The sequence below is a fragment of the Schistocerca serialis genome, chromosome 12 (genome assembly GCF_023864345.2).
Source record: "Schistocerca serialis cubense isolate TAMUIC-IGC-003099 chromosome 12, iqSchSeri2.2, whole genome shotgun sequence".
NCBI lineage: Eukaryota > Metazoa > Arthropoda > Insecta > Orthoptera > Acrididae > Schistocerca > Schistocerca serialis.
Genome location: NC_064649.1, coordinates 22,163,008 through 22,187,492, shown reverse-complemented (window position 1 = coordinate 22,187,492; position 24,485 = coordinate 22,163,008). Strand labels below are relative to the sequence as shown.

Sequence of the window (24,485 nt, the reverse complement as noted above, 5' to 3'; positions counted from 1 at the left end):
GCAGCAGCCAAGAGAATTAAGAGATGGGCCAGCCTTGCCTTGGTACGCGAGAGGGTGCACTTTACTCGCTGCAGCCTTGAATACAACTCCCAGGAACTATTTAAACTTCATCTTAAACGGGCCAATCAATTTAATTCGTGGACCTGGGACTGGATGGATGGTGTGACCTGGACGACAGCCGATTCTGCACATAAAAAGGCTACTGGACGTCAGATCTCAAAATTCTCACTTCTCTCGGATAAACCATCGCTGGAGGCACCATGCAAGACGATCATCAATCTCACTGACATGGAGCTGTCTCATGAGGCGGTTTCGGTTCTGCAAAAGGGACTCAACTTTGCTCCCGCACCTAGGTTCACGCCGGCCGCGGACATCGTCAGTGCAGTGGAACAGGTTGCAGCGCGATTACCGCCTGAAGCAGCAGAAGAAGTGCGTCGAGAAACCTTCCGGGCTCTGACCAGAACTAAACCTATGAAGACTAACATTACCAGTAGAGAGAGGGCAGCCATTCAGGACCTAAGAGAGTGCTCTGAGATTGTTATCTTACCTGCTGACAAAGGCAATGCCACTGTTGTTTTTCGCCGTAAGGACTACATTGAGAAGATGCAGCACCTGCTAGATAACGACTCCTGTAGGAAGATCAACGCTGACCCCACGAAGAAGGTGGAGAACAAGACCAGGACTCTGCTCAAGGATGCGGAACTACCAGAGGGGGACGCCAAGAAATTGTCACCTCAAGGACCTGTACCACCAAGACTCTGTGGACTGCCTAAGGTCCACAAAGAGGGGGTACCTATGCACCCTATTGTCAGCAACATTAGGGCACCTACTTATTTGCTTGCAACATATCTGGCTGAATTACTTAGCCCCTATGTAGGTAAATGCTCTCACCATATCCATAATTCCATGGATTTTGTCCCAGAGTTACATATATGGACTATACATAAAAAAATTGTTATTGTCATACTTAGATTAAGGAATCTACAGTTTGTGACACAGTATTCATATCTTACATTCAAATATTTACAGTTTGTGACACAGTCTAAGAACTGAGATTACATATATTTTTAGATAGATGGTCTTCCATCATATGAGTGTACTACATCTAGAAACTCATCTATTGAATATACAGGATTGTTTAGGAGCCATAATTTTAATTTCGTTTTTAGTTTTGTAATGGGCAATTTGGAGATATTAGGATGGAAGCAATTCAATAGTTTTATGCCTGCATAGTGAGGGATTTTCTCATAAAGTGTTGTTCTATGGGAGATGATGTGGGGTCTCTCTCTACCTCTAGTGTTGTGATTGTGTATTTCTTTATTAAGTGTTTTGTTACTGTTTACTGCCATAGTGATTATCTTCAGCACATACAGGTTATGAACAGTTAGTATTTTAAATTCTTTACACAAATTTCTGCAGGACTCCCTGGCACATTTCTTTCCCATAATTCTAAGTGCCTTCTGTTGTAAGATAAGTACACTTTTCATATTACCTTTACTGCTGGATCCCCATACCTCTATCCCATAGCTTAGATGGGATTCAAATAGTGCAAAATATATTTGCCTCAGAGTGGTGATGTTACAAAAAGGTGTCAGTTTTCTTAGGACATATATGGTAGTACATAGCTTTTTGCAAATATCATTCACATGATCAGACCAATTTAACTCCGCATCAAGTGTCAGGCCAAGAAATTTGGTCGAGTATTGTTTTTTAATGTATTCATCACCCATTAAGATTTGGTTTTCATGAGTTTTTTGCCTCCCAAGATCAAATTCAATATAGATAGATTTATTTGTGTTTAATTTTAGTGTGTTTTCATTAAAATATTGCAGAATTAAGCCTGCTGCAGTATTAGATTCCACTTCGAGCTGCAAATAGCTTGGATTGCAGCATATTAATGTGGTATCATCTGCATATAAAATAGTTGTTGCATGGTTTGTTATGGACTGAATATCATTAACATAAATAATAAAAAGAAGTGGTCCTAATATTGACCCCTGTGGAATACCAAAATTTATGTCAGTGGTGTTTGATTTGTATGCTCCCTCTGTAGTGCTAATAGACACAAACTGCTTCCTATTTGTCAAGTAAGACCTCATCAGATTATGGGCTGTGCCTCGAATGCCATAGTTCCACAGTTTGTCCAGCAATACGGTCGTATCAACACAGTCAAATGCTTTTTGTAAGTCCAGAAAGATGACACATACATGTTCTTTATTATCTATTGCTTGAGTGACACCTTCGATTAAGTTGGATGCTGCTGTAATGGTGGGCGACCCCTTGACAAACCCATACTGCCCCTTAGAAATCACTTTTTTGCATACCAGTAAGTTCCAGATTCTTATGTATATTACTTTCTCAAAGATTTTGGATATTATTGGAAGAACAGAAATGGGTCGACAGTTTTCTACTAGATTCCTGTTTCCTTTTTTAAAAATAGGCACAACTCGGGCAATTTTCAACTCATCTGGAAATAGACCATCTTCCATATGAGAGTTGATAACTGTTGATAAAGGTGATGCAATTTTATGTATACATTTCTTAAGAGTGTCCAGACTAAGACCATCATATCCTGCTGCATGGGAATTCTTTAAGCTACTCACTATGTTAATTATTTCTTCTTTACTTGTTGGCATCAAAAATATACTTCCTGACACTCGCGTTCCTCTGAATTTGTATTTATGATTTTTAAGCTGATTGTTTATGCTGGAGCCAACAGAAGCAAAGTAATTGTTAAATAGATCTGCTATCTTATTCTGATCAGTTTCTATTGTGCCGTTTATCAGCAAGTGATTTTCAGTTGTATGTTTCCCAGATATACCTATTTCTCTATTTTTAGCGACCATGATGTTTTGGAGATATTATTTGAGTTCTGAATGACACTTTCAAAATGTTTCTGTTTTTCCGAAATCAGGAGGTCTACATAGTATTTCTGATACTTTTTGAACTCTTCTTTTAATTTTTTATTGCTCAAGTCATTTAACATAGCATACTCATATCATCTTAGTTTTTCTCTAGCCCCAGTGACTGAACCTGATATCCAGTTTCGGGTTACAGCATGTGACTGAATTCTCTTTTTTATTAATGGGCAGGCTTGGTTAAGAATGTAGAATAGTTCACCTGAGAATTTGCCATAACTATTGAGTGTCGTTAGAACACTGTTCCAATCCACATTCCTTAACATATTATTTAAATGAGTTATATTTTGGTCTGTATTCATCCTAATATATCTATAGCAACTGTGTGTAGGAAACTTTTTTATGTGCACACTTAGTTCTACTGCATGGTGGTCTGACAAAGCACTTATAATAACACAAGATGTAAGATTGTAAAGACGAATACCAGTGATTATGTTATCTATTGCAGACTGGCATGTTTCAGTCTCCCTGGTTGCAGTGTTTATCAAGTATCATTATATTCAAGCAGAGTATTCTTGAATAGTCTAGTGTGTAACTTATCTGCTAATACATTTATGTTGAAATCTCCTATAATTACTATCTTGTTCAGGTGTGATATAAAAACATTCTCTATCATGTCACAAAACTTTGTTAAGAAAACTTCGAAGTTTCCACCTGGCAGTCTATATAAACATATAACATAAATTTCATCATTTGGTATCTTTATATGTGCTGCACATAATTCAATTGTTCCTTCTAATGAATATTTACTTACATTTACAGAATTAAAATCAAATGTGCTTTTTGCATACATTGACACACCCCCACCTCTGATAGTAGATCTGCAGAACTTATTAGCTAGTACCATGTCTAGAGGTTTAAAAAGTTCTAATTTGGCATCAGATAGCCAAGTATTGGAGCAAGTCATCAACAAAGATTTTCCATCAATGTTTGGGCCGGCATTTTTGGCGACTGTCTGGTAGGGCCTCACGTTCTTCGACCAAGGCTCAACGGCCAAAGTTATCGTAAATTCGCAGAGAAAGTTCAACGTGATTGGTTAGCAGATGTGCCTTTTGGCGTGCGACAGAACACGTATTACACTCCATGCACGATGGCGCACCTCGTTTCAGTGTTAATGTCCGTCGGCTTCTAAATAACAGATTCTGTGACAGATTAGATTAGATTAAATTATTTTTTCTGTGAAGTTAATATTCTTGTCAAATTGCTAACATTTCCCCAAAAGACAATACCGTATCTCACTATTGCCTCAAAGCAATATATGGTACACTGCCTTTTTCATGTCTGTGGCAGTGACACTGGCCAAGATTGACATAGCAAATGCCAGGATGTTCCGTTCATATTTTAAATAGTCTATATAGGCGGAGATGGACCAACTGCCTGGCCTCCACGCTCTTCGGACCTAACCCCACTGGATTTTATTTGTGGGGGCATTTGAAAGTTCTTGTGGATGGAACCTCAGAACAAGATGCACATTGTCTCCGTACCCGTATTATGGAAGGCAGTGAAGTGTCAAACCATACGCAGTTCTCCAGGGCTACGTCAGCGCATTCTAGATTCAGTACGATGCCGGGTCGATGCATGCTTCAATGCCCACGGAGGGCAATTGAACATCTCCTGTGAGAAAAAGTTGTGCGTGGTATGCTGGTGCGCTCTGTTCGTGTGTGTTTCCCATTATTATTGAGTTGGAGGAAATGAGTTGTAACATGGAAACAAAGCATTTCCACACCCATTTTCATATTACACATTTCTTCGACAATGTGTAAGGAATGTATCGTGCAATTTATGCCGCACATTTTTGTTACAATGTGTGTAGTGTTATTCATCAAAATTAAAAGGGAAATTTTTTGTAAATATGGTTACTCGTTTGGCCTAGCGACACACAATTAGAATTGGGAAAAACAGTAAGGCATCTGTTTTTACCCGTCTGTTTTGACGCAGTGCGGAAGTCGCTGGTTTGTAAATTACCCTCTGGTTTGCAAGGCGTCGGTCTTAGATCTCTGACGTTGTTACCAACGTTGGCAAAGTGACGATGCATTTATAGTTATGTTTAAAGGTTCATTTTCATTCTCATTGACTTTTTCGAGTGACTTAAAGAGAGTTAAATTGTAGTGGCTTAATTAATTTGATCTTGGAGCTGCGTGTAAGTTTATATATTTATCAGTCAAAATATCAGCGTTGCACTGTTGGCGGCTATGGTTCAGTATGTCAACTTGTATCTGTGAGTTACTTGTGGAGTGTGTACCATCATAATGAACGATATCAAGAAATTGAAAGAGCAGCAGAAGGAAAAACATCCGGGTTTCTCGTCCTATATGGACTGTATGTCACGAGCGCTGCTAACAGGGCTGGCTGGATTTGCATTGACATTCTCGGCTTCGTATATCGGCCAGACGCTTCTACAGAAACGCTTGCCCTATAGCAGAAACGCTGTCATACTTGTATCCAGCGTACTGGCTACCGGCGTCTCCTATAAAGTCACGAGTGATAGGACCAAAGCTTGCCAGGCGGCCTGGATGGCCGCCGAAGATAAACACACGTATCTGAAAGCTGCAGAACTGTAAATCGTTTCTGAAACATTGGATGAAGATCAAAAGAAAAATGGCAGTGTCTTGGGTGCAGCGAACACTGGGTGCAGCCTCAGGTTGTGGTAGTCGCCTTCTTGTCGATAATTTCAGCTTAAGGTTGCTCACTAGAAACGTTTATCACTCGAATAGTGCCTTATGTTATTTTAACAAACATAATGAAACTTTACGGTGTGTGGATGATAAATGTAGTAAGGCCTTTTGCGTATCGAGGTTTGCGTTTTTCGGAGGTGTCGCATTACCGTCGTGTAATAGATTTGCTGGGATGCATTTTTCTTCAAAGAATAGATTGGGTGACAGACTCACATTCGATTCAGATTTCGAGGATGATACCAGGGAAGAAGAATATCAGGAATTATATAATAGATTTATGCGCACAGCAGAAATGGGGCACCAGCTACTTGTTATTCAACCATATATTAAATGGGGTCCATCGAAGAAATTAATTACGACTCCAGAACTGCAGTTGGAAGAGGCTGTAGCACTTGTCAGAACCTTGCGCAGATGGACAGTTGTGGACACAGAGATTATTTCGTTGAAAAATTTCGATAAGAAAACCTTTTTTGGCAAAGGCAATTTGGAGAGGCTGCAACAACGAATTCGGAAGGATAAGAAGGTAACAGGTGTCTTCATCAGTACAAACATATTGAAAGGAATTCAGCACAAAGAACTTGAAGACCACTTCGGCGTTCCAGTTTTTGATAGGTACACAGTTGTTATCCAGGTTAGTATGAGAATACACTTGGGCATATATTACCAATCAGATTTCAAGAAACAGGGTCTGAAAGTATCTTTACATCATTGCTGTGTTTTGAACAGCGTTACATTGATGTTTCCTAACTGAACATTAAATAACTCTTTAGTCTCAATGCTTTCCCTGTGGTGTCTTGAAATTTTAAAATTCTGTTACATGTGTAATGATGTTAGGCAGAACCTTCTAATGCCATTAACCAGTTACTCCATTATGAGAGAGAGATTTCAAAGTGATGGATTTATCCAATCTGTCAATAACTAGGCCTCTACTATACAGTTACATATGTAGGAACTTTATCTGTATCACTTTATATTGTTTTTAAGAAACCATTTTTGCTTATCCTGTACAATTTAACAAAAAGGAGTTACGAAGTTTTCATTGCCTACCATAAATATATGAGACATTGTCAAATCTGTAATGCCAAACGATTTTATTGTACAGCGTGTGTTGCAGAAACACTATACAACCTAAAGTCAGTTATATGATGTAAGCAATTTAAGAATTTGCAAACAATATATTTGTCCTGACAGGGGAAAGTACTGTAGCTTGGCATTGATGTAAAATTCTTTTCTGAAGTAGCCTCAAAAAGTTTATTTTATTTTGATGTTGGTACTTTTTTATTTTGAGCATGTTTTGCTGTGTATGACGTCTGTGATTTCATTACAGGAATTTGAGCGTATGTATTATTTTTCTTCATTTTTTTGTTTCATCGTGCTTTGGGGTACTTTAGATCAATCAATTTGTAAATGTTACATGCCTTTCTATGAGCGCAGTATATTATTTCGTTCATCCTGATCTTGCTTTTCTTTCTTCTTTGGAGATTTGGACTGTTGTTTGGTTTTAATTTTGACTGGGAACCCTCTTTCTTGTTTTTAATTGTTTTAAATCGTATATTTTCTGTGATTTGGAGTTAAGTGCTTCTCTTTTTCCTTAAACTGATTTGTTGGTTTTTTCATGTGGAAATAGCTTTTATTGTTAACCTGTTTGAGTTCATTCTGATGATGTGTCTTTAAAAAAAGAATTCTTTTATTTCATCATTAGGTCTGAGAGTTTTTCTGTAGGCCTTCATTTTTTAAGTGAATTAGTTTGTTGTTGTGGATTTTTCGGGACTAGTGCAGCAGGGGATACAACCCGTCGGCTTTGGACATTGATGTCACAAGTCGCCAATCGAGAAGCGATTCTTCTTAGTGTTGTAGCTCCCTTCAGTGGCTGATAAGTGTTTTTTGGCTTAAAAAAAAAAATCTCACGAGATAGAATAAACAGATCCACTTTATTAAGCAATCAGTAAAAAAACGAAACTGAAACATAACAGCAAAAGCGAAAATGGTAAACTGCTATCTGGCGACTTGTGACGTCATTGTCCAAAGCCGACGGGTTGTATTCCCTGCTGCACTAGACCCGATTTTTCTTGGTATCTTATTTTCTTTGATCTCTGGCCTTTCAATTCTACCAATTGGGCCATGGTTGGTGATGGAGAATGTTTTGGCTGCATACAGGGCCTCTGGTTTTGTTCAAAATTAATGTACTGGCGTACTGGACTTTCATTTATCAGTACTTGTAGTGAGTAGTGATTTACTGATTTCGTAACATACGGGTCCTAGTCACTTCATTTCGGTATAGAAGAAATGAGAAAAATCTTGTCAGGTTATTGTCCACCAAAATTAGAGTGGACTTTAGGCCTAAAGTTGGTTTTCCTTGCTTCTGTTACAGTTTGTGATAATATTGAAACATACCAGGAAAGGACTTAAAGGATGTGAAAGAAGTCAACATTATGTATTACTATGTAGATGCAGTTGTGCACTTCTTTTGCAGGCTAATACTGCGTAGCTGTCAAGATTTAGGTTCTCCTTGGTTCTCTAAATCGCGTAATGCAAATATGAGGGTGATTCCTTTCCAAAGGACATGAGCAATTTGTGTCCCTAATCTGCGTTGGTGATCCATCTCTTATGACCATTTCTAAGGCAACAACCAATTTCATTTCCAGCCCTGAGCTTGCTCTCCATCCCTGTTGTTGTTGTGGTCTTCAGTTCTGAGACTGGTTTGATGCAGCTCTCCATGCTACTCTATCCTGTGCAAGCTTCATCATCTCCCATTACCTACTGCAACCTACATCCTTTTGAATCTGCTTGGTTTATTCATCTCTTGGTCTCCCTCTACGATTTTTACCCTCCACGCTGCCCTCCAATACTAAATTGGTGATCCCTTGATGCCTCAGAACATGTCCTACCAATCGATCCCTTCTTCTAGTCAAGTTGTGCCACAGACTTCTATTCTCCCCAATCCTATTCAATACCTCCTCATTAGTTATGTGATCTACCCATCTAATCTTCAGCATTCTTCTGTAGCACCACATTTCGAAAGCTTCTATTCTCTTCTTGTCCAAACTATTTATTGTCCATGTTTCACTTCCATACATGGCTACACTCGATACAAATACTTTCAGAAATGACTTCCTGACACTTAAATCGATACTCGATGTTAACAAATTTATCTTTTTCAGAAACGCTTTCCTTGCCATTGCCAGTCTACATTTTATATCCTCTCTACTTTGACCATCATCAGTTATTTTGCTCCCCAAATACCAAAACTCCTTTACTACTTTAAGTGTCTCAGTTCCTAATCTAATACCCTCAGCATCTCCCGACTTAATTCGACTACATTCCATTATCCTCGTTTTGCTTCTGATGACGTTCATCTTATATCCTCCTTTCAAGACACTATCCATTCCGTTCAACTGCTCTTCCAAGTCCTTTGGTGTCTCTGACAGAATTACAATGTCATCGGCGAACCTCAAGGTTTTTATTTCTTCTCTATGGATTTTAATACCTACTCCGAATTTTAATTTTGTTTCCTTCACTGCTTGCTCAATATACGGATTGAATAACATCGGGGAGAGGCTACAACCCTGTCTCACTCCCTTGCCAACCACTGGTTCCCTTTCATGGCCCTCAACTCTTGTAACTGCCATTTGGTTTCTGTACAAATTGTAAATAGCCTTTCGTTCCCTGTATTTTACCCCTGCCACCTTCAGAATCTGAAAGAGAGTATTCCAGTCAGCATTGTCAAAAGCTTTCTCTATGTCTACAAATGCTAGAAACGTAGGTTTGCCTTTCCTTAATCTAGCTTCCAAGATAAGTCGTAGGGTCAGTATTGCCTCACGTGTTCCAATATTTCTATGGAATCCAAACTGATCTTCCCCGAGGTCGGCTTCTACTAGTTTTTCCATTCGTCTGTAAAGAATTCGCGTTAGTATTTTGCAGCTGTGACTTATTAAACTGATAGTTCGGTAATTTTCACATCTGTCAACACCTGCTTTCTTTGGGATTGGAATTATTATATTCTTCTTGAAGTCTGAGGGTATTTCGCCTGTCTCATACATCTTGCTCACCAGATGGTCGAGTGTTGTTAGGACTCGCTCTCCCAAGGCTTTCAGTAGTTCTAATGGGATGTTATCTACTCCCGGGGCCTTGTTTCGGCTCAGGTCTTTCAGTGCTCTGTCAAACTCTTCACGCAGTATCATATCTCCCATTTCATCTTCATCCTCTTCCATTTCCATAATATTGTCTTCAAATACATCACCCTTGTATAGACCCTCTATATACTCCTTCGACTTTACTGCTTTCCTTTCTTTGCTTAGAACTGGGTTGCCAGCTGAGCTCTTGATATTCATACAAGTGGTTCTCTTTTCTCCAAAGGTCTCTTTAATTTTCCTGTAGGCAGTATCTACCTTACCTCTAGTGAGATAAGACTCTACATCCTTACATGTGTCCTCTAGCCATCCCTGATTAACCATTTTGCACCTCCTCTCAATCTCATTTTTGAGACGTCTGTATTCCTTTTTGCCTGCTTCATTTGCTGCATTTTTATATTTTCTCCTTTCATCAATTAAATTCAATATTTCTTCTGTTACTCAAGGATTTCTATTAGCCCTCGTCTTTTTACCTATTTGATCCTCTGCTGCCTTCACTACTTCATCCCTCAGAGCTACCCATTCTTCTTCTACTGTATTTCCTTCCCCCATTCCTGTCAATTGTTCCCTTATGCTCTCCCTGAAACTCTGTACAACCTCTGGTTCTTTCAGTGTATCCAGGTCCCATCTCCTTAAATTCCCACCTTTTTGCAGTTTCTTCAGTTTTAATCTACAGTTCATAACCAATAGATTGTGGTCAGAGTCCACATCTGCCCCTGGAAATGTCTTACAATTTAAAACCTGGTTCCTAAATCTCTGTCTTACCATTATATAATCTATCTGAAACCTGTCAGTATCTCCGGGGTTCTTCCATGTATACAACCTTCTTTTATGATTCTTGAACCAAGTGTTGGCTATGATTAAGTTGTGCTCTGTGCAAAATTCTACCAGGCGGCTTCCTCTTTCATTTCTTACCCCCAATCCATATTCACCTATTACATTTCCTTCTCTCCCTTTTCCTACTGCCGAATTCCAGTCACCCGTGACTATTAAATTTTCGTCTCCCTTCACTATCTGAATAATTTCTTTTATTTCATCATACATTTCTTCAATTTCTTTGTCATCTGCAGAGCTAGTTGGCATGTAAACTTGTACTACTGTAGTAAGCGTGGGCTTCGTGTCTATCTTGGCCACAATAATGCATTCACTAAGGTGTTTGTAGTAGCTTACCCGCATTCCTATTTTTTTATTCATTATTAAACCTACTCCTGGATTACCCCTATTTGACTTTGTATTTATAACCCTGTATTCGCCTGACCAAAAGTCTTGTTCCTCCTGCCAACGAACTTCACTAATTCCCACTATATCTAACTTTAACCTATCCATTTCCCTTTTTAAATTTTCCAACCTACCTGCCCGATTAAGGGATCTGACATTCCACGCTCCAATCCGTAGATTGCCAGTTTTCTTTCTCCTGATAACGACGTCCTCTTGAGTAGTCCCCGCCCGGAGATCCGAATGGGGGACTATTTTACCTCTGGAATATTTTACCCAAGAGGATGCCATCATCATTTTTTCGCAGTACCAGCACAGCAAGGCCGTTTTGGTTAGTGTTACAAGGCCAGATCAGTCAATCATCCAGACTGTTGCCCCTGCAACTACTGAAAAGGCTGCTGCCCCTCTTCATGAACCACACGTTTGTCTGGACTCTCAACAGATACCCCTCCGTTGTGGTTGCACCTAAGGTACGGCTATCTGTATCGCTGAGGCACGCAAGCCTCCCCACCAACGGCAGGGTCCATAGTTCCATCCCTAATGACCTCATTGTCGACGAGACATTAATCTCTAATATGGGTTTTTCATGGTGAATAAATCTGCTTCAGTGTTACTTTCTTTTATTGTTAGCCCTATATGAGTCCTATCTCAGTTAATGCCATTCACATATTAATATGGTTTTAGCATTATTAATATGGGATGACATTTGGGAGAAAATGTGGGGCTGCAGCAATGTTGTTAGCTTTGGTTTCTTTGGATGTCCCTCATGACCTCAGCCTTAGTTCTGGCAGTGGCCACTCTGAGGTGTGTACTGAGGTGTCTTACTGCGTGGCAGTCTGTTCCCCAGTCATGCTGGATGTACACAATGTTTTGCAGGCTGGGCAATTACATGGTTAGCCAATTTTGAGATCCACAAATTGGCATTCAATGGCATTTATGCCTTCATTTTACTGTCTTCAGCCTATGCCACATGTCTGGTCATCCACAGTTGGTTCCTAAGTTACATTAGGCTGGCAGTCAGTATTTATTTGCTGATATATACAGTTTGTTTTTAGGCCCAATTTACCTGATGTGGTACTGGTTGACTCGGAGAACTTTTTCACGCTTTATCCACCTGGGATCTCACATGCTATTTTATAAATTTGCTAGATTTTTTATATGACTGGTACAATTTTCCGCACACAATAAAGATATGACATGATATTCACATTTGTATTTATCCTCTTAATGTGAATTAATTATCTATGGTATTCCTCTTAGTTTCCCTTATTTTTTTCAGTACCTGAACATGGGATTTTCATCTTGATATTCGGGTCATGTGAATGATTTTACTCAAATAAAGGAATTGTCAACTACAACTGGAGCAAATTTATTCAGCATGAAAAATTTTAGCAACGATTATGGATCTTCCCCAAAGAGTGTCTCTAATCTTTCTTCCTTGTTGTTGCCTTCCACAGAGATGTGCCATTATGATTAACATTGGTCAACAAGGAAACCAGTAGATTTTGATATCAAGTAAACAGGTAGTAATGATGAAACTTCCTGGCAGATTAAAACTGTGTGCCAGACCGAGACTCGAACTCAGGACCTTTGCCTTTCGCCGGCAAGTGCTCTACCAACTGAGCTACCCAGGCACGACTCACGCCCTGTCCTCACAGCTTTACTTCTGCCAGTACCTCGTCTCCTACCTTCCAAACTTAACACAGTTTTAATCTGCCAGGAAGTTTCATATCACCACACACTCCACTGCAGAGTGAAAATCTCATTGTGGAGGTAATAATGATGTTGATTGGGCAGTCTACGGGTGTGCTGCAGATTAATAATATTCAGTGAGCACAATATTTTGGTGATCAGGCATATTACCACCATCAGGTGCTCTGGTGAACAGACTTCCTGGGGCCAAGTGGCTGACATGTATCCCCTGCTTCCCCCAACTGCAACCCTCTTCCCGGGGGGGCCGCACTGGACGTTGTGTCTGCCCAATAAAACATTTGCATTATTGGGCAGTGTAAAAGATTATTTTGGTTAATGGAAGGCTGGGGTGTACCAGATTTCATGCAACTGTGGCACCACATAGTGGACAAACAATGCGACCATCGAAGATCACTGCTGAGAACACCAGCAACACATTTGACTAATATGTCGTAACAAGTCGGTGGTTGCAGGCAGTGGGACAACATTGTTAGAAGGGCCATCAAAATGTGCATCAAAGACAGTCTTATTGACCAGGAATGCAGCTATAGGCCCAGCAATAGTTGGGGACCAGCATGAGCTCTGTTAAAGAGAAGACAGCAAACAGTGACAAAGTGCACAGATTGCTTACATCCATACTCCCACAGGCAAGGTATCCTGTCGGGTGTCTCTGGTGCATCACCTCTTTGGCCTCTGACACACATTTTTGGGTCTGTACATTATGTGGAGCAGACCATGAAGATAGAGGGTATACATTGGATATGTGCTCACAGGAGGTCAGTTTGCAAATGCAGCTGATAATGGTGACGTGCCTAATTGTCAAAGTGTTAGGCATGCTGGAGATTGTGGACTGACAGTATACTCGTGGACTGTTTGATCGACTAATACACAGAGAGAAACTGCAGAACCAAATAATATTGTTGCTACCTGATACCTCTTCTGAAGAGTAGTAAAGTAATAACTTCATATATAATTGCCCTTGTTAGCTGCAACATATTTTATAGAGACTGTACATAATACTGTAATTTTGAAAATGTTTCAGATATTCCGCGAACATGCTCGTACGAAGGAGGCAAAGCTGCAGGTTGCAATGGCGGAGGTCCCGTACCTGTGGTCACGCCTGAGAGGCATCCACGAGACGGCTGCCTCTCGGCCCCAAGGGGCGTCAGCATCTGTTGGTGGACCAGGCGAAACTTACCTAGAAGTAAGCAAAGTGGCCACAATAATAGTTCGTGCATGCTCTTTGTAGGTTAAGTAGCAAACCCATCAATGCTTCACAACTGCTAAATATTTCTGGGAATTGGATATATACCCTAAACTCTTTCCCTTCCCCCTCCCCTGTCCCTCCCACTCTCACCTACCTCCTTGTCCCCCTCTCTTTGTCCCTCTCATCCTCCTCGCCCTCTCTGTGCCTCACATCATTTCCCCTCTCTGTCTATCTCATCCCCACTGCTCTCTGTCCACTTATCCCTCTCCCTGACATTAAGGGTTGTTCATTGTTATTGCAAACAAAATTGTGATTGGGAACTGAAGTCACTTAAAATTAATGGTAAATTGATTGAGATTATTGGTGTACAAGGTTTGAGAGAGACTTCTCCAGCTGATTCCTCCGTGAGGATAGTAAGAGAGTGATCCAAGTTTTTTAAAAAAATATAAAGAAATGTTTATTTGCAATAAATTGCACATAATTTGGAAGCTTGACAATTTTTTCTGTTTGTCCGCATAATCACCATTTTGATTGATGCGTTCCTGTAGCAGTTTCTGTATGCCCATGTCATACCAGCCTGCCATCTTGCTGTTGAAGTAGCATTGCACCTCATATTTCACCTCTTCATCGTCACTGAAGTGGCTTCCAGCCACGTATTCTCTCCACTTGGGAAACAAATGGTAGTCACTGGATGCTAAGTCCAGACTCCAGGGTGGATGCCTGATGATGTTCGGTCCAAGCTGTTGCAGAAGACCCACAGTTTCACGGATGATGTGGGGGGAGCATTGTCATCTGATAATACCTGTCTGAATTTATTGTTGTCCTAGGAACCAATAAGCTGACCAACAATAACGCCTTTTGATACCAAAACAGAGTTGACACGACTTGACCTGCAACCATTCACGAGACTGTTGTTTGGTCTCAAGTGTGAAGGTGAAAGCCCAGGTTTCATAACCCGTGACTATTGAATCCAAAGCGTTGTCTCAGAGTTGAAGAAATTGGTGGGAAGTTTCAACACTTTGTCATGTGTGGTCTTCTGTCAGCATTCTTGGGACCCATCGTGCACACATCTTCTGAAATTTCAGAACTTCAGTCAAAGTCCAGGGAGAGGTACATTGAGAAACCTCGAGAACAAAATTGTAGAGCTAGCTCGTTGACAGTGATGCACTGATCTCGGAGCACGATTTGTTCAACCCTTGCGATTGTCTCTTCATGAATTGGCAGTCTCCTGCATCTTCCCTCGTCATGAATTTCAGTACAACCATGTGCAAACTCCCTACACCACTTGTGGACATTGTTGACATACATACACAACTCTCTGTACACTTCCGTAAACTGTTGATCAGTTTAACGCCTTTTGCACTCAAAAACCACATAACTGCATGAATTTCCCACTTGTTGGTGGTAGCTGACAGGAGCTCTTTTGCAGCTACCTGCCAAGCCGAGACTGAAAGCTCCAGCGGATGTGCAGTGGTTTCTGTCAAGAGTCGAGATGCACCAGAATAAACCAAAGACTTGGTGTTGTGTCATCACGAGTAAAGTCATGTGGTTTGGAATCAGTTGTTAAAGACAGGCTTCACAAGCTGTGTCCACCAATTATGTTAGCTGTGTTCCCATTGAAAACTTAACTCGTGGCTCATTGTGCCTCAGCCAGTAGTCCAGAATTGGTCAAAATGCAAATGTCATCGCAGCTACCAAAGTTTGTAACTAATGTTCCTCTACATGTTACGCTTTCCTTTTTAACATGTAACAACACAGTCTTTAACCTGACTAGTGAATAGATTAGCTAACGTCAATAAAGCCAACTTAACAGCATCTGATTTTCTATTAGGTCTTATGCTAGACCTGTGGGGATAATGTTGCCAGAGACTTTGGTCATTTGTGTGTGTGTGTGTGTGTGTGTGTGTGTGTGTGTGTGTGTGTGTGTGTGTGCGCATTGTCTATTTTTGACAAAGACCTTGTTGGCCAAAAGCTAACTTTTCTGACAGTCTTTTTGTTGTCCCTTTCTATGGCTCAGCTTCTGTGCTACACGGTGATACACCTTCATATGCGCAATAGCAATGGTCACAAAACTTTATTGCTCAAGAGCCCATGCTGACATTGTGGCCGAGTGGTTCTAGCGCTTCAGTCTGGAACTGCGCGATCGCTTCTGCAGTTCCATTTCCATCTAGTTTATTTTCGAGGCTAATAATAGGTTTGTAGACAGGCATGTGGTGGCGGTGTTGATGATACAGACGTCGACGAGGCATAGTGCTTCAATGCTGTTGCAGATAGAGCTCACAGCAGAATGGTTCCGCAGGTGTGCACTGCTCGCTTATATAGAAGACGAGTGACCTTGGTGATGTAACGTGCTGATAACGGACTTAGACTTTGCAGGCACCAGCAGGAGTGGTTTATCCCGGACGCGCACTCTGTAGTCCTACTAGAAGCGCGCGTCTGCCGGTGCGCCGGCCTGGCGCCAAGCCAAGTCGGGCGGGTTGCATCACCGACTCGCTAGGTACTCGGCGGGTAGTGCGGCACTATGTTTTCGAATTTTTATAAATTTTTATCCATTTGTTGCATCTTTGAGCCCATGGTTCTAAGTGTACATTTAGCGGTTGATGACATCAGCAGTCTGAGATTAAGGCAGCAAAGTTAAAGTTCTTATACATTGAGCTATAGGACAAGCAATGTTTACAATGCTATAAAATAATAGTAAATACTATTTGCAATGCAAAAAAGTTGTTCATCTTCAAAAACACTAAAAAAAAGGGTACACGCCAATCTTAGTTTTTAAAAATTTGGAAATTTATTTTTCGTCAAAATGGCTTATCCCGGACTCGCGCCTACTAGTCTTACAATACAAAAATTTTCATTGGGTGATATTTTTTTGAGACTCTTCAGGGTGGACTGTTTGCATTGTCATGTCATTCAAATTGTTTAAAAGTGAATCACTGTCATCATTAAACTCAGGGTCACTCTCATTTTCAGTTAGACATTGCTCTAAAACCTCTTCAGTCTCTTCCTTAGAATAAACTGTGCGTGAAGAACTAGCCATTTTTCGCCTATGAACTTGAATGCCATAATTACAACTTTTCTCTCAACACCACTGCTACTGTTCAACACCAGATGGCATTGCTATGCAGCATTGGTGCCTAGTACAGTCGCATTTGAGAATGGAGCATGTGAGAGCTATGAAAAATCATGTCAAATGAGGCTTGGCATCAGAGTCGACTGCCACTCTCCATTGGAGTGGAAAAGGTTCACATCTCCAGTTGGAATTGTCTCTGAACCCGGGTATGCTTGCCATTGGCCATGGTACCAATATCTACAGTGTTATAAAATAAACAGTTGACTGGGCTCTCAAATACAAGGGCTAGCCAGAAAGTAACAGACATTTTGAGGCACTTTTCATACTTTGGCACAAGCTTTTCAATACCATCTTTATAGAAATCTGCCATCTGTAATTGCAACCACTGGTTTATACCAGCAAGCGGGTTGACATCAGTATCAAAGTGTTGTGTAGTGAGCCCTGTCTTTAGTGGTGGGAAGAGGTGGTAGTCACTCATTGTATAGTGTATGATCAAACACCTCCCATCCAAAACCGCATAGGAGCTCTTGGATACAAATGGCCGTGGTTGCATGGGCATTGTCATGGAAAAAAAAAAAATAAAACTTTTACGATAAGTTTTCTGCGATGCTTGTTTTGTATCACCTGCCTTAACTTTGTCAGTGTTTGACAAATTTCAATTGGTTTGCAGTTTTTTGCCAACAGAAACCTAATCACAGAACACGCCTCACAAGTGGTGGGATTGTCTATTGCGGTATAATATTAATACATCAAACAAAACAAAGTAGCAGAAACACCACTGGTTGCATACTGAGTGTAGGCACGTTATAGCACCAAAATGGTGGCTGTTGCTCCGTCCACTGCCACACTAGACCAAAATGTCTATTACTTTCTAGATAGCTCTCGCACATAATTCATCATGCATGTTTTTAAAGAAATCATATTGCTATAGGTGGAGTGTTGCTTCTGAAATGGAAGCATTCCAAAATGTTACATGTTACAGACAAGCAAAATTTTCAAAACGTGTATGGAGAATTAGTGAACACTTTGTACTGGTCGTTACAGCTGAGACGGCGGATCCTGTCTGGTCGGGAACGTAAGCTTCAGCGCGCCCTGGAGAGCCTCCGCTCGCAGAGGCAGCTGCTGCGCAGCAACCGGCAGAAGCACGGCATACCCGTGGTCGCCGTTGTGGGCTACACGAATGCTGGCAAAACATCTCTCATAAAGGTAGGCTAGCTGCAGGTTACACATTCATGACATCTGGTATTACATCTCATTTTATTCTCAGTTTTGCACCGTACTCCACATGGAGAATTTTTTGCCTTGCTCTTCTTGCCATTCACAAAACTTGTAGAGACAGATTTTTGCAAACGGTTACTGTACTCCACCCATGTGCCAAAAGGTTAAGTTGTCACCGCCAAATTTTTCTCTAAACCTAGTTTGCGTTCCCTGATTTTTTAATTGGATCTTGTACTATCACTTATTGTGAACATTTTCTACCAACATACCGTATACCTTCAAGGCTGATTCTTTTCGTGAGAGTGTTAATTCTTTATGGGAAATCGTCGTACTGTTGACCTTAGCTGGTAACGTCTCTTGTCAACTGACCATGGTCATTATTGCTACAGTCCAATTATTTTATTTACCTGTTCGATCATCTTACTTATTTTTTTATGTCAAAACCATATGTTTGTTACTCACCTCACACACAAAATAATTCAGTTTCGCTGTTTATTATATTATTACAATTCTACAAATTAATACATTAACTGATATTAGCAGAACTGCAATTCAGTAATTTCTGCTGTTGCATTCGCTCACAATATCTTCCTCAGTTCTGTGCCCAACATTATCTGAAATACATTGTTTGGCTACACCATTTCAGTCATTGAAGAGTACAAATTCCCACTGCAATTACTTCTACAGTTATATTCAGTTTGATTCTAAAGTAAATTAAAATATGTAAGTTGTGTATTTTTATTCTCCCCATTGGACATATCTTTGTTGTGACTTTCTTATTTATTTCTCGGCCTTTTTATTACTTATTTATGTGTTAAACAATGGAAACTCTAGAATGGAATGTAACAATATTATGAAAAGGAAAGCTGCTACCCACCATATAGCGGAAATGCTGAGTCGCAGATAGGCAGATGTGCCTAGTTGCGACTAAGCATCTCAGTTATGTGGTGAGTAGCAACTTTATTTATTTATGTGTAGTATTTTTGGCTATTAGCTTCATGAAATAAAATTTTTTGTTGATCCAGTAGTGGAATATGTGGATTGGAATATCAGTATGAAATAGGATAGATTGTTACTACATAGAGGAGGTACTGAGTAACAAACTTAATTCCCCATAAATTCACTGTCATTATATTCAAAATTTAATTTTAGTTGCTAATATTTTGTCAATCTATGTTAAGTTGCAAAGCTCGGAACATCCTTTAAACATTTTCCAATCTAATATTATAACCTCTTTTGAATCTTCTTCTTTTCTTTTATGCCACTGTACTGGCTATGGGCAAATTGTGTTGGACTGAGAGAGTGCTATATGGTATCTCAAAATAATGTAGGCAACATAACCATTTTAAGAACACACCAAGCAGTGAATAAAAAACTTGTAAAAATCGTGAGTGTACTTCTCAATTCACATCCACCTCGATAAGACTGCAGTCAGTCATTTTCTGTTTCTCTTCTTTCATTTGTTAAAAGTGAAAATGGGCTCTAAATGCGTTAAGAGCCTCGATCACTTGTTCCTCTTTGCGTGTGTGAAAACTATCTCTCTACTGAACAAGTGCTCATAGTTCTTGAGGTGTTCATTTTAGATCCCATGTTTACCAGACTTTTTTTTCCTTGTTTTGGCTCACACTACCCCTCCCAAAATATTGAAATCAGAGAATCTGTGGTAGAAGAGATTTGTTTCATAGTGTTGAAGGTGAGGAAGTGCTAATAGCTCATAAGGTATGCATTTTAGAGCCCATGTTTACTAGATTTTTTTGTCTCTGATGACTGTTCCTGTCATATCCCTCAATAGTGACCATTCCTCCAGGGACACCCTTTGCATATAAAATTCTATTTTTAAAACCATTAAACTAAACAAACTGCATTATCTGACATCCAGGGGAGGTACGGTATTACAGACACAACAATCGATGTTGCAGAAGAATGGTGGAGTACTATCTATCCTGTTTGTGCAGATTGCAGCAGCAGTAACTCCAACATTTTGTGGCAATAAAAATAAGAGTGTGGCAAAACATTCACAATTTTCATTAAGGTATAATAACGAATTGCTGTGGCTTATTACTTGAGCAGCAGTTTTCATCAACTGTAATATTGAAAAATATGAGGGCAACTCAATAAGTAAAGGCAAAAACACTGACTCAGTAATGACACTTCTTAAGCTTATTGTTGTTTTCACACTCTGTGAGAGTTCAGTAATTAGCCCTATTCGTGTTGACTTTAGAGCATTTTACACTCCTGGAAATAGAAAAAAGAACACATTGACACCGGTGTGTCAGACCCACCATACTTGCTCTGGACACTGCGAGAGGGCTGTACAAGCAATGATCACACGCACGGCACAGCGGACACACCAGGAACCGCGGTGTTGGCTGTCGAATGGCGCTAGCTGCGCAGCATTTGTGCACCGCCGCCGTCAGTGTCAGCCAGTTTGCCGTGGCATACGGAGCTCCATCGCAGTCTTTAACACTGGTAGCATGCCGCGACAGCGTGGACGTGAACCGTATGTGCAGTTGACGGACTTTGAGCGAGGGCGTATAGTGGGCATGCGGGAGGCCGGGTGGACGTACCGCCGAATTGCTCAACACGTGGGGCGTGAGGTCTCCACAGTACATCGATGTTGTCGCCAGTGGTCGGCGGAAGGTGCACGTGCCCGTCGACCTGGGACCGGACCGCAGCGAAGCACGGATGCACGCCAAGACCGTAGGATCCTACGCAGTGCCGTAGGGGACCGCATCGCCACTTCCCAGCAAATTAGGGACACTGTTGCTCCTGGGGTATCGGCGAGGACCATTCGCAACCGTCTCCATGAAGCTGGGCTACGGTCCCGCACACCATTAGGCCGTCTTCTGCTCACGCCCCAACATCGTGCAGCCCGCCTCCAGTGGTGTCGCGACAGGCGTGAATGGAGGGACGAATGGAGACGTGTCGTCTTCAGCGATGAGAGTCGCTTCTGCCTTGGTGCCAATGATGGTCGTATGCGTGTTTGGCGCCATGCAGGTGAGCGCCACAATCAGGACTGCATACGACCGAGGCACACAGGTCCAACACCCGGCATCATGGTGTGGGGAGCGATCTCCTACACTGGCTGTACACCACTGGTGATCGTCGAGGGGACACTGAATAGTGCACGGTACATCCAAACCCATCGTTCTACCATTCCTAGACCGGCAAGGGAACTTGCTGTTCCAACAGGACAATGCACGTCCGCATGTATCCCGTGCCACCCAACATGCTCTAGAAGGTGTAAGTCAACTACCCTGGCCAGCAAGATCTCCGGATCTGTCCCCCATTGAGCATGTTTGGGACTGGATGAAGCGTCGTCTCACGTGGTCTGCACGTCCAGCACGAACGCTGGTCCAACTGAGGCGCCAGGTGGAAATGGCATGGCAAGCCGTTCCACAGGACTACATCCAGCATCTCTACGATCGTCTCCATGGGAGAATAGCAGCCTGCATTGCTGCGAAAGGTGGATATACACTGTACTAGTGCCGACATTGTGCATGCTCTGTTGCCTGTGTCTATGTGCCTGTGGTTCTGTCAGTGTGATCATGTGATGTATCTGACCCCAGGAATGTGTCAATAAAGTTTCCCCTTCCTGGGACAATGAATTCACTGTGTTCTTATTTCAATTTCCAGGAGTGTATTTTTAGTGCCCCATTCTCTGAGTGAACTGGGGAGGAAATGGAGGGAGTAATTCATTTTCTGTACTTTGAAGCGGCGCAGCATGTCATTCTCAATGGAGAGAAGTCTTCTGAAGTAAGAGTGATTACAGGTGTGCCACAGGGGAGTGTCGTAGGACCGTTGCTATTCACAATATACATAAATGACCTTGTGGATGACATCGGAAGTTCACTGAGGCTTTTTGCGGATGATGCTGTGGTATATCGAGGGGTTGTACCAATGGAAAATTGTACTGAAATGCAGGAGGATCTGCAGCAAATTGACGCATGATGCAGGGAATGGCAATTGAATCTCAATGTAGACAAGTGTAATGTGCTGCGAATACATAGAAAGAAAGATCCTTTATCATTTAGCTACAATATAGCAGGTCACCAACTGGAAGCAGTTAATTCCATAAATTATCTGGGAGTAGGCATTAGGAGTGATTTAAAATGGAATGACCATATAAAGTTGATCGTCGGTAAAGCAGATGCCAGACTGAGATTCATTGAAAGAATCCTAAGGAAATGCAATCCGAAAACAAAGGAAGTAGGTTACAGTACGGTTGTTTGCCCAGTGCTTGAATACTGCTCAGCAGTGTGGGATCCGTACCAGATGGGGTTGATAGAAGAGAGAGAGAAGATCCAACGGAGAGCAGCGCAGGATCATTTAGTAATCGCGAAAGCGTTACGGAGATGATAGATAAACTCCAGTGGAAGACTGTGCGGGAGAGATGCTCAGTAGCTCGGTACGGGCTTTTGTTGAAGTTTCGAGAACATACCTTCACCGAGGACTCAAGCAGTATATTGCTCCCTCCTATGTATATCTCTCTGAGAGACCATGAGGATAAAATCAGAGAGATTAGAGCCCACACAGAGGCATACCGACAATCCTTCTTTCCGCGAACAATAAGAGACTGGAATAGAAGGGAGAACCGATAGAGGTACTCAAAGTACCCTCCGCCACACACCGTCAGGTGGCTTGCGGAGTATGGATGTAGATGTAGATGTAGACTAAATCTGTGGAAATTATTTGCAGAATGCAGCTGTCTTAGACAGTGAAAAACTTAGGAGTACGTAATTTTTAAAAAGCAAGCACATTTGTGTGCGGCGTAGGGCGTTCAGTTCAGAAACAATAGAGACAGGGAATGCTGACTGAAATCCCCTGATGATCATAGTATCAGAATTGAAGATACTGCACGAGAGTGGAACATAAGCTGTGGCACAGCTTTTGTAATTGTCCACAAATCATTGAACTATTGAATTTGTGCTCATAGGCTACCATGTCAACCGACAGACTAACACAGACTGGAATATTTGAAAATGTGGAAATCACATTTAAGGAATTTTGAACAGGAAAGAGAAGACTTTCTTAGTGAATACAGGGTGTATATGCTCTGGGACAACTGGGAAATGCTAGAAAAACCTGGGAATTTTTTCATCTGGGAAAAACCACAGAAATTTTTTAGACTTCTGGGAATTTATCATTGTTTTAATTTTGAGTTGAATATTGTAATTTTGACTGGTAATAATTTTACTATAGCCTGTTACTGCAGAATAATACTGCAGCAATAAATCATAATTGAGAGAAAAACACCAATATAAAACTTAGGTCGCAAAGAAAATGTGCCATTTACAGCAGTGAGACACAGTGCATACACAAGCAGCCAGTGACAGAAAAATGTGGCAAAGGCTTTAGAATTAAGACTAAGCAATACTGTGTAACAACAAACTGATGTTGATGAGTGTGGCATCACAACTGTTTGAATTAGGTTCATTTGAGCAGTTGCCAGTGGGCTCATGTATGCACGGAGCTGAAGCCGCATGTGAGTATCACTTTCTCCTGCTTCTCACTACTTGGCAGTGTGGCTGTTAGATGTATATGGAGTAGGTGCAAGCAACTAGATGCTACCTGGAAAAATTTTTCTGGTGCGCCCATGCTGTCAGATTTGTGCATTCGCAGAGCAGACAGGTTGCAGTGGGAGTAGTCTCCACATGACCCTCATTTATGTTTCATGATTTTGATGTTCTCTCTTTGTTTACAACTGTCACGTTAAATGAAAAGAAGATGGTTTTCTGTGACTGGGAGCTATCAAATAAATTAAAATACACTCACATAATTAAGGAAGACTAAAATATGTTAGTAGTTTGTTTTCTGATGATATTTTATTTCCTTGCTATTGGCAATCGAGCATTAATCACTTTGCAGAACAATAAAGCTATTTTTGTTGGTTTACTAAAGAAATTTGGCTTTTGTTGATCTTTTCTGCATAGGCAGTCAATTTATTTGAAACAAAGTGTTTCATTCCACACAATTAGCTGGTGTCAGCTGTTTGTGAATTTCAAGTGCACCATTTCAGCTTGTGGCGTGGATATGCTGTCATTTGCTGGTGAGATAACATAATGTGATGTGAGCTATGATTGACAAAAGTGCTGTGTTTGGTGGAGTTTCATAATATGAAAATACGCAGCATATGTGATGCTGTGCATCGAAGATCATTCCAAAGCACATTATCTTGTTGCTGAGTTTTGTTTCCTGAAGTGCCAGGAAATTCTATGCCTGTGTATAAAATCTTTACCAGTCAAAAGATTGATAAGTTTTACAGTTCCTATGAAAATTATACTGCCATTCTACACGAAGAAAGTGTATTTTCACCCGGAAAAAATCCAGGGAATTTTTTTCCTTGTCTGTGTATACACC

At 41.0% G+C, this 24,485-nt stretch overlaps 1 protein-coding gene across 1 annotated transcript in view; it reads left to right on the top strand.

Moving 5' to 3' along the window:
• Positions 1-5,475: 5,475 nt before the first annotated feature.
• The window catches only part of LOC126428259 (putative GTP-binding protein 6), a 42,680-nt gene continuing 23,670 nt past the window's right edge, over positions 5,476-24,485 (top strand). The window contains exons 1-3 of the mRNA XM_050090171.1: positions 5,476-6,224; positions 13,673-13,834; positions 17,952-18,113. Coding sequence (XP_049946128.1) covers positions 5,499-6,224; positions 13,673-13,834; positions 17,952-18,113 — 1,050 coding nt within the window. The 5' untranslated portion in view covers positions 5,476-5,498. The remainder of the gene's footprint in view (positions 6,225-13,672; positions 13,835-17,951; positions 18,114-24,485) is intronic.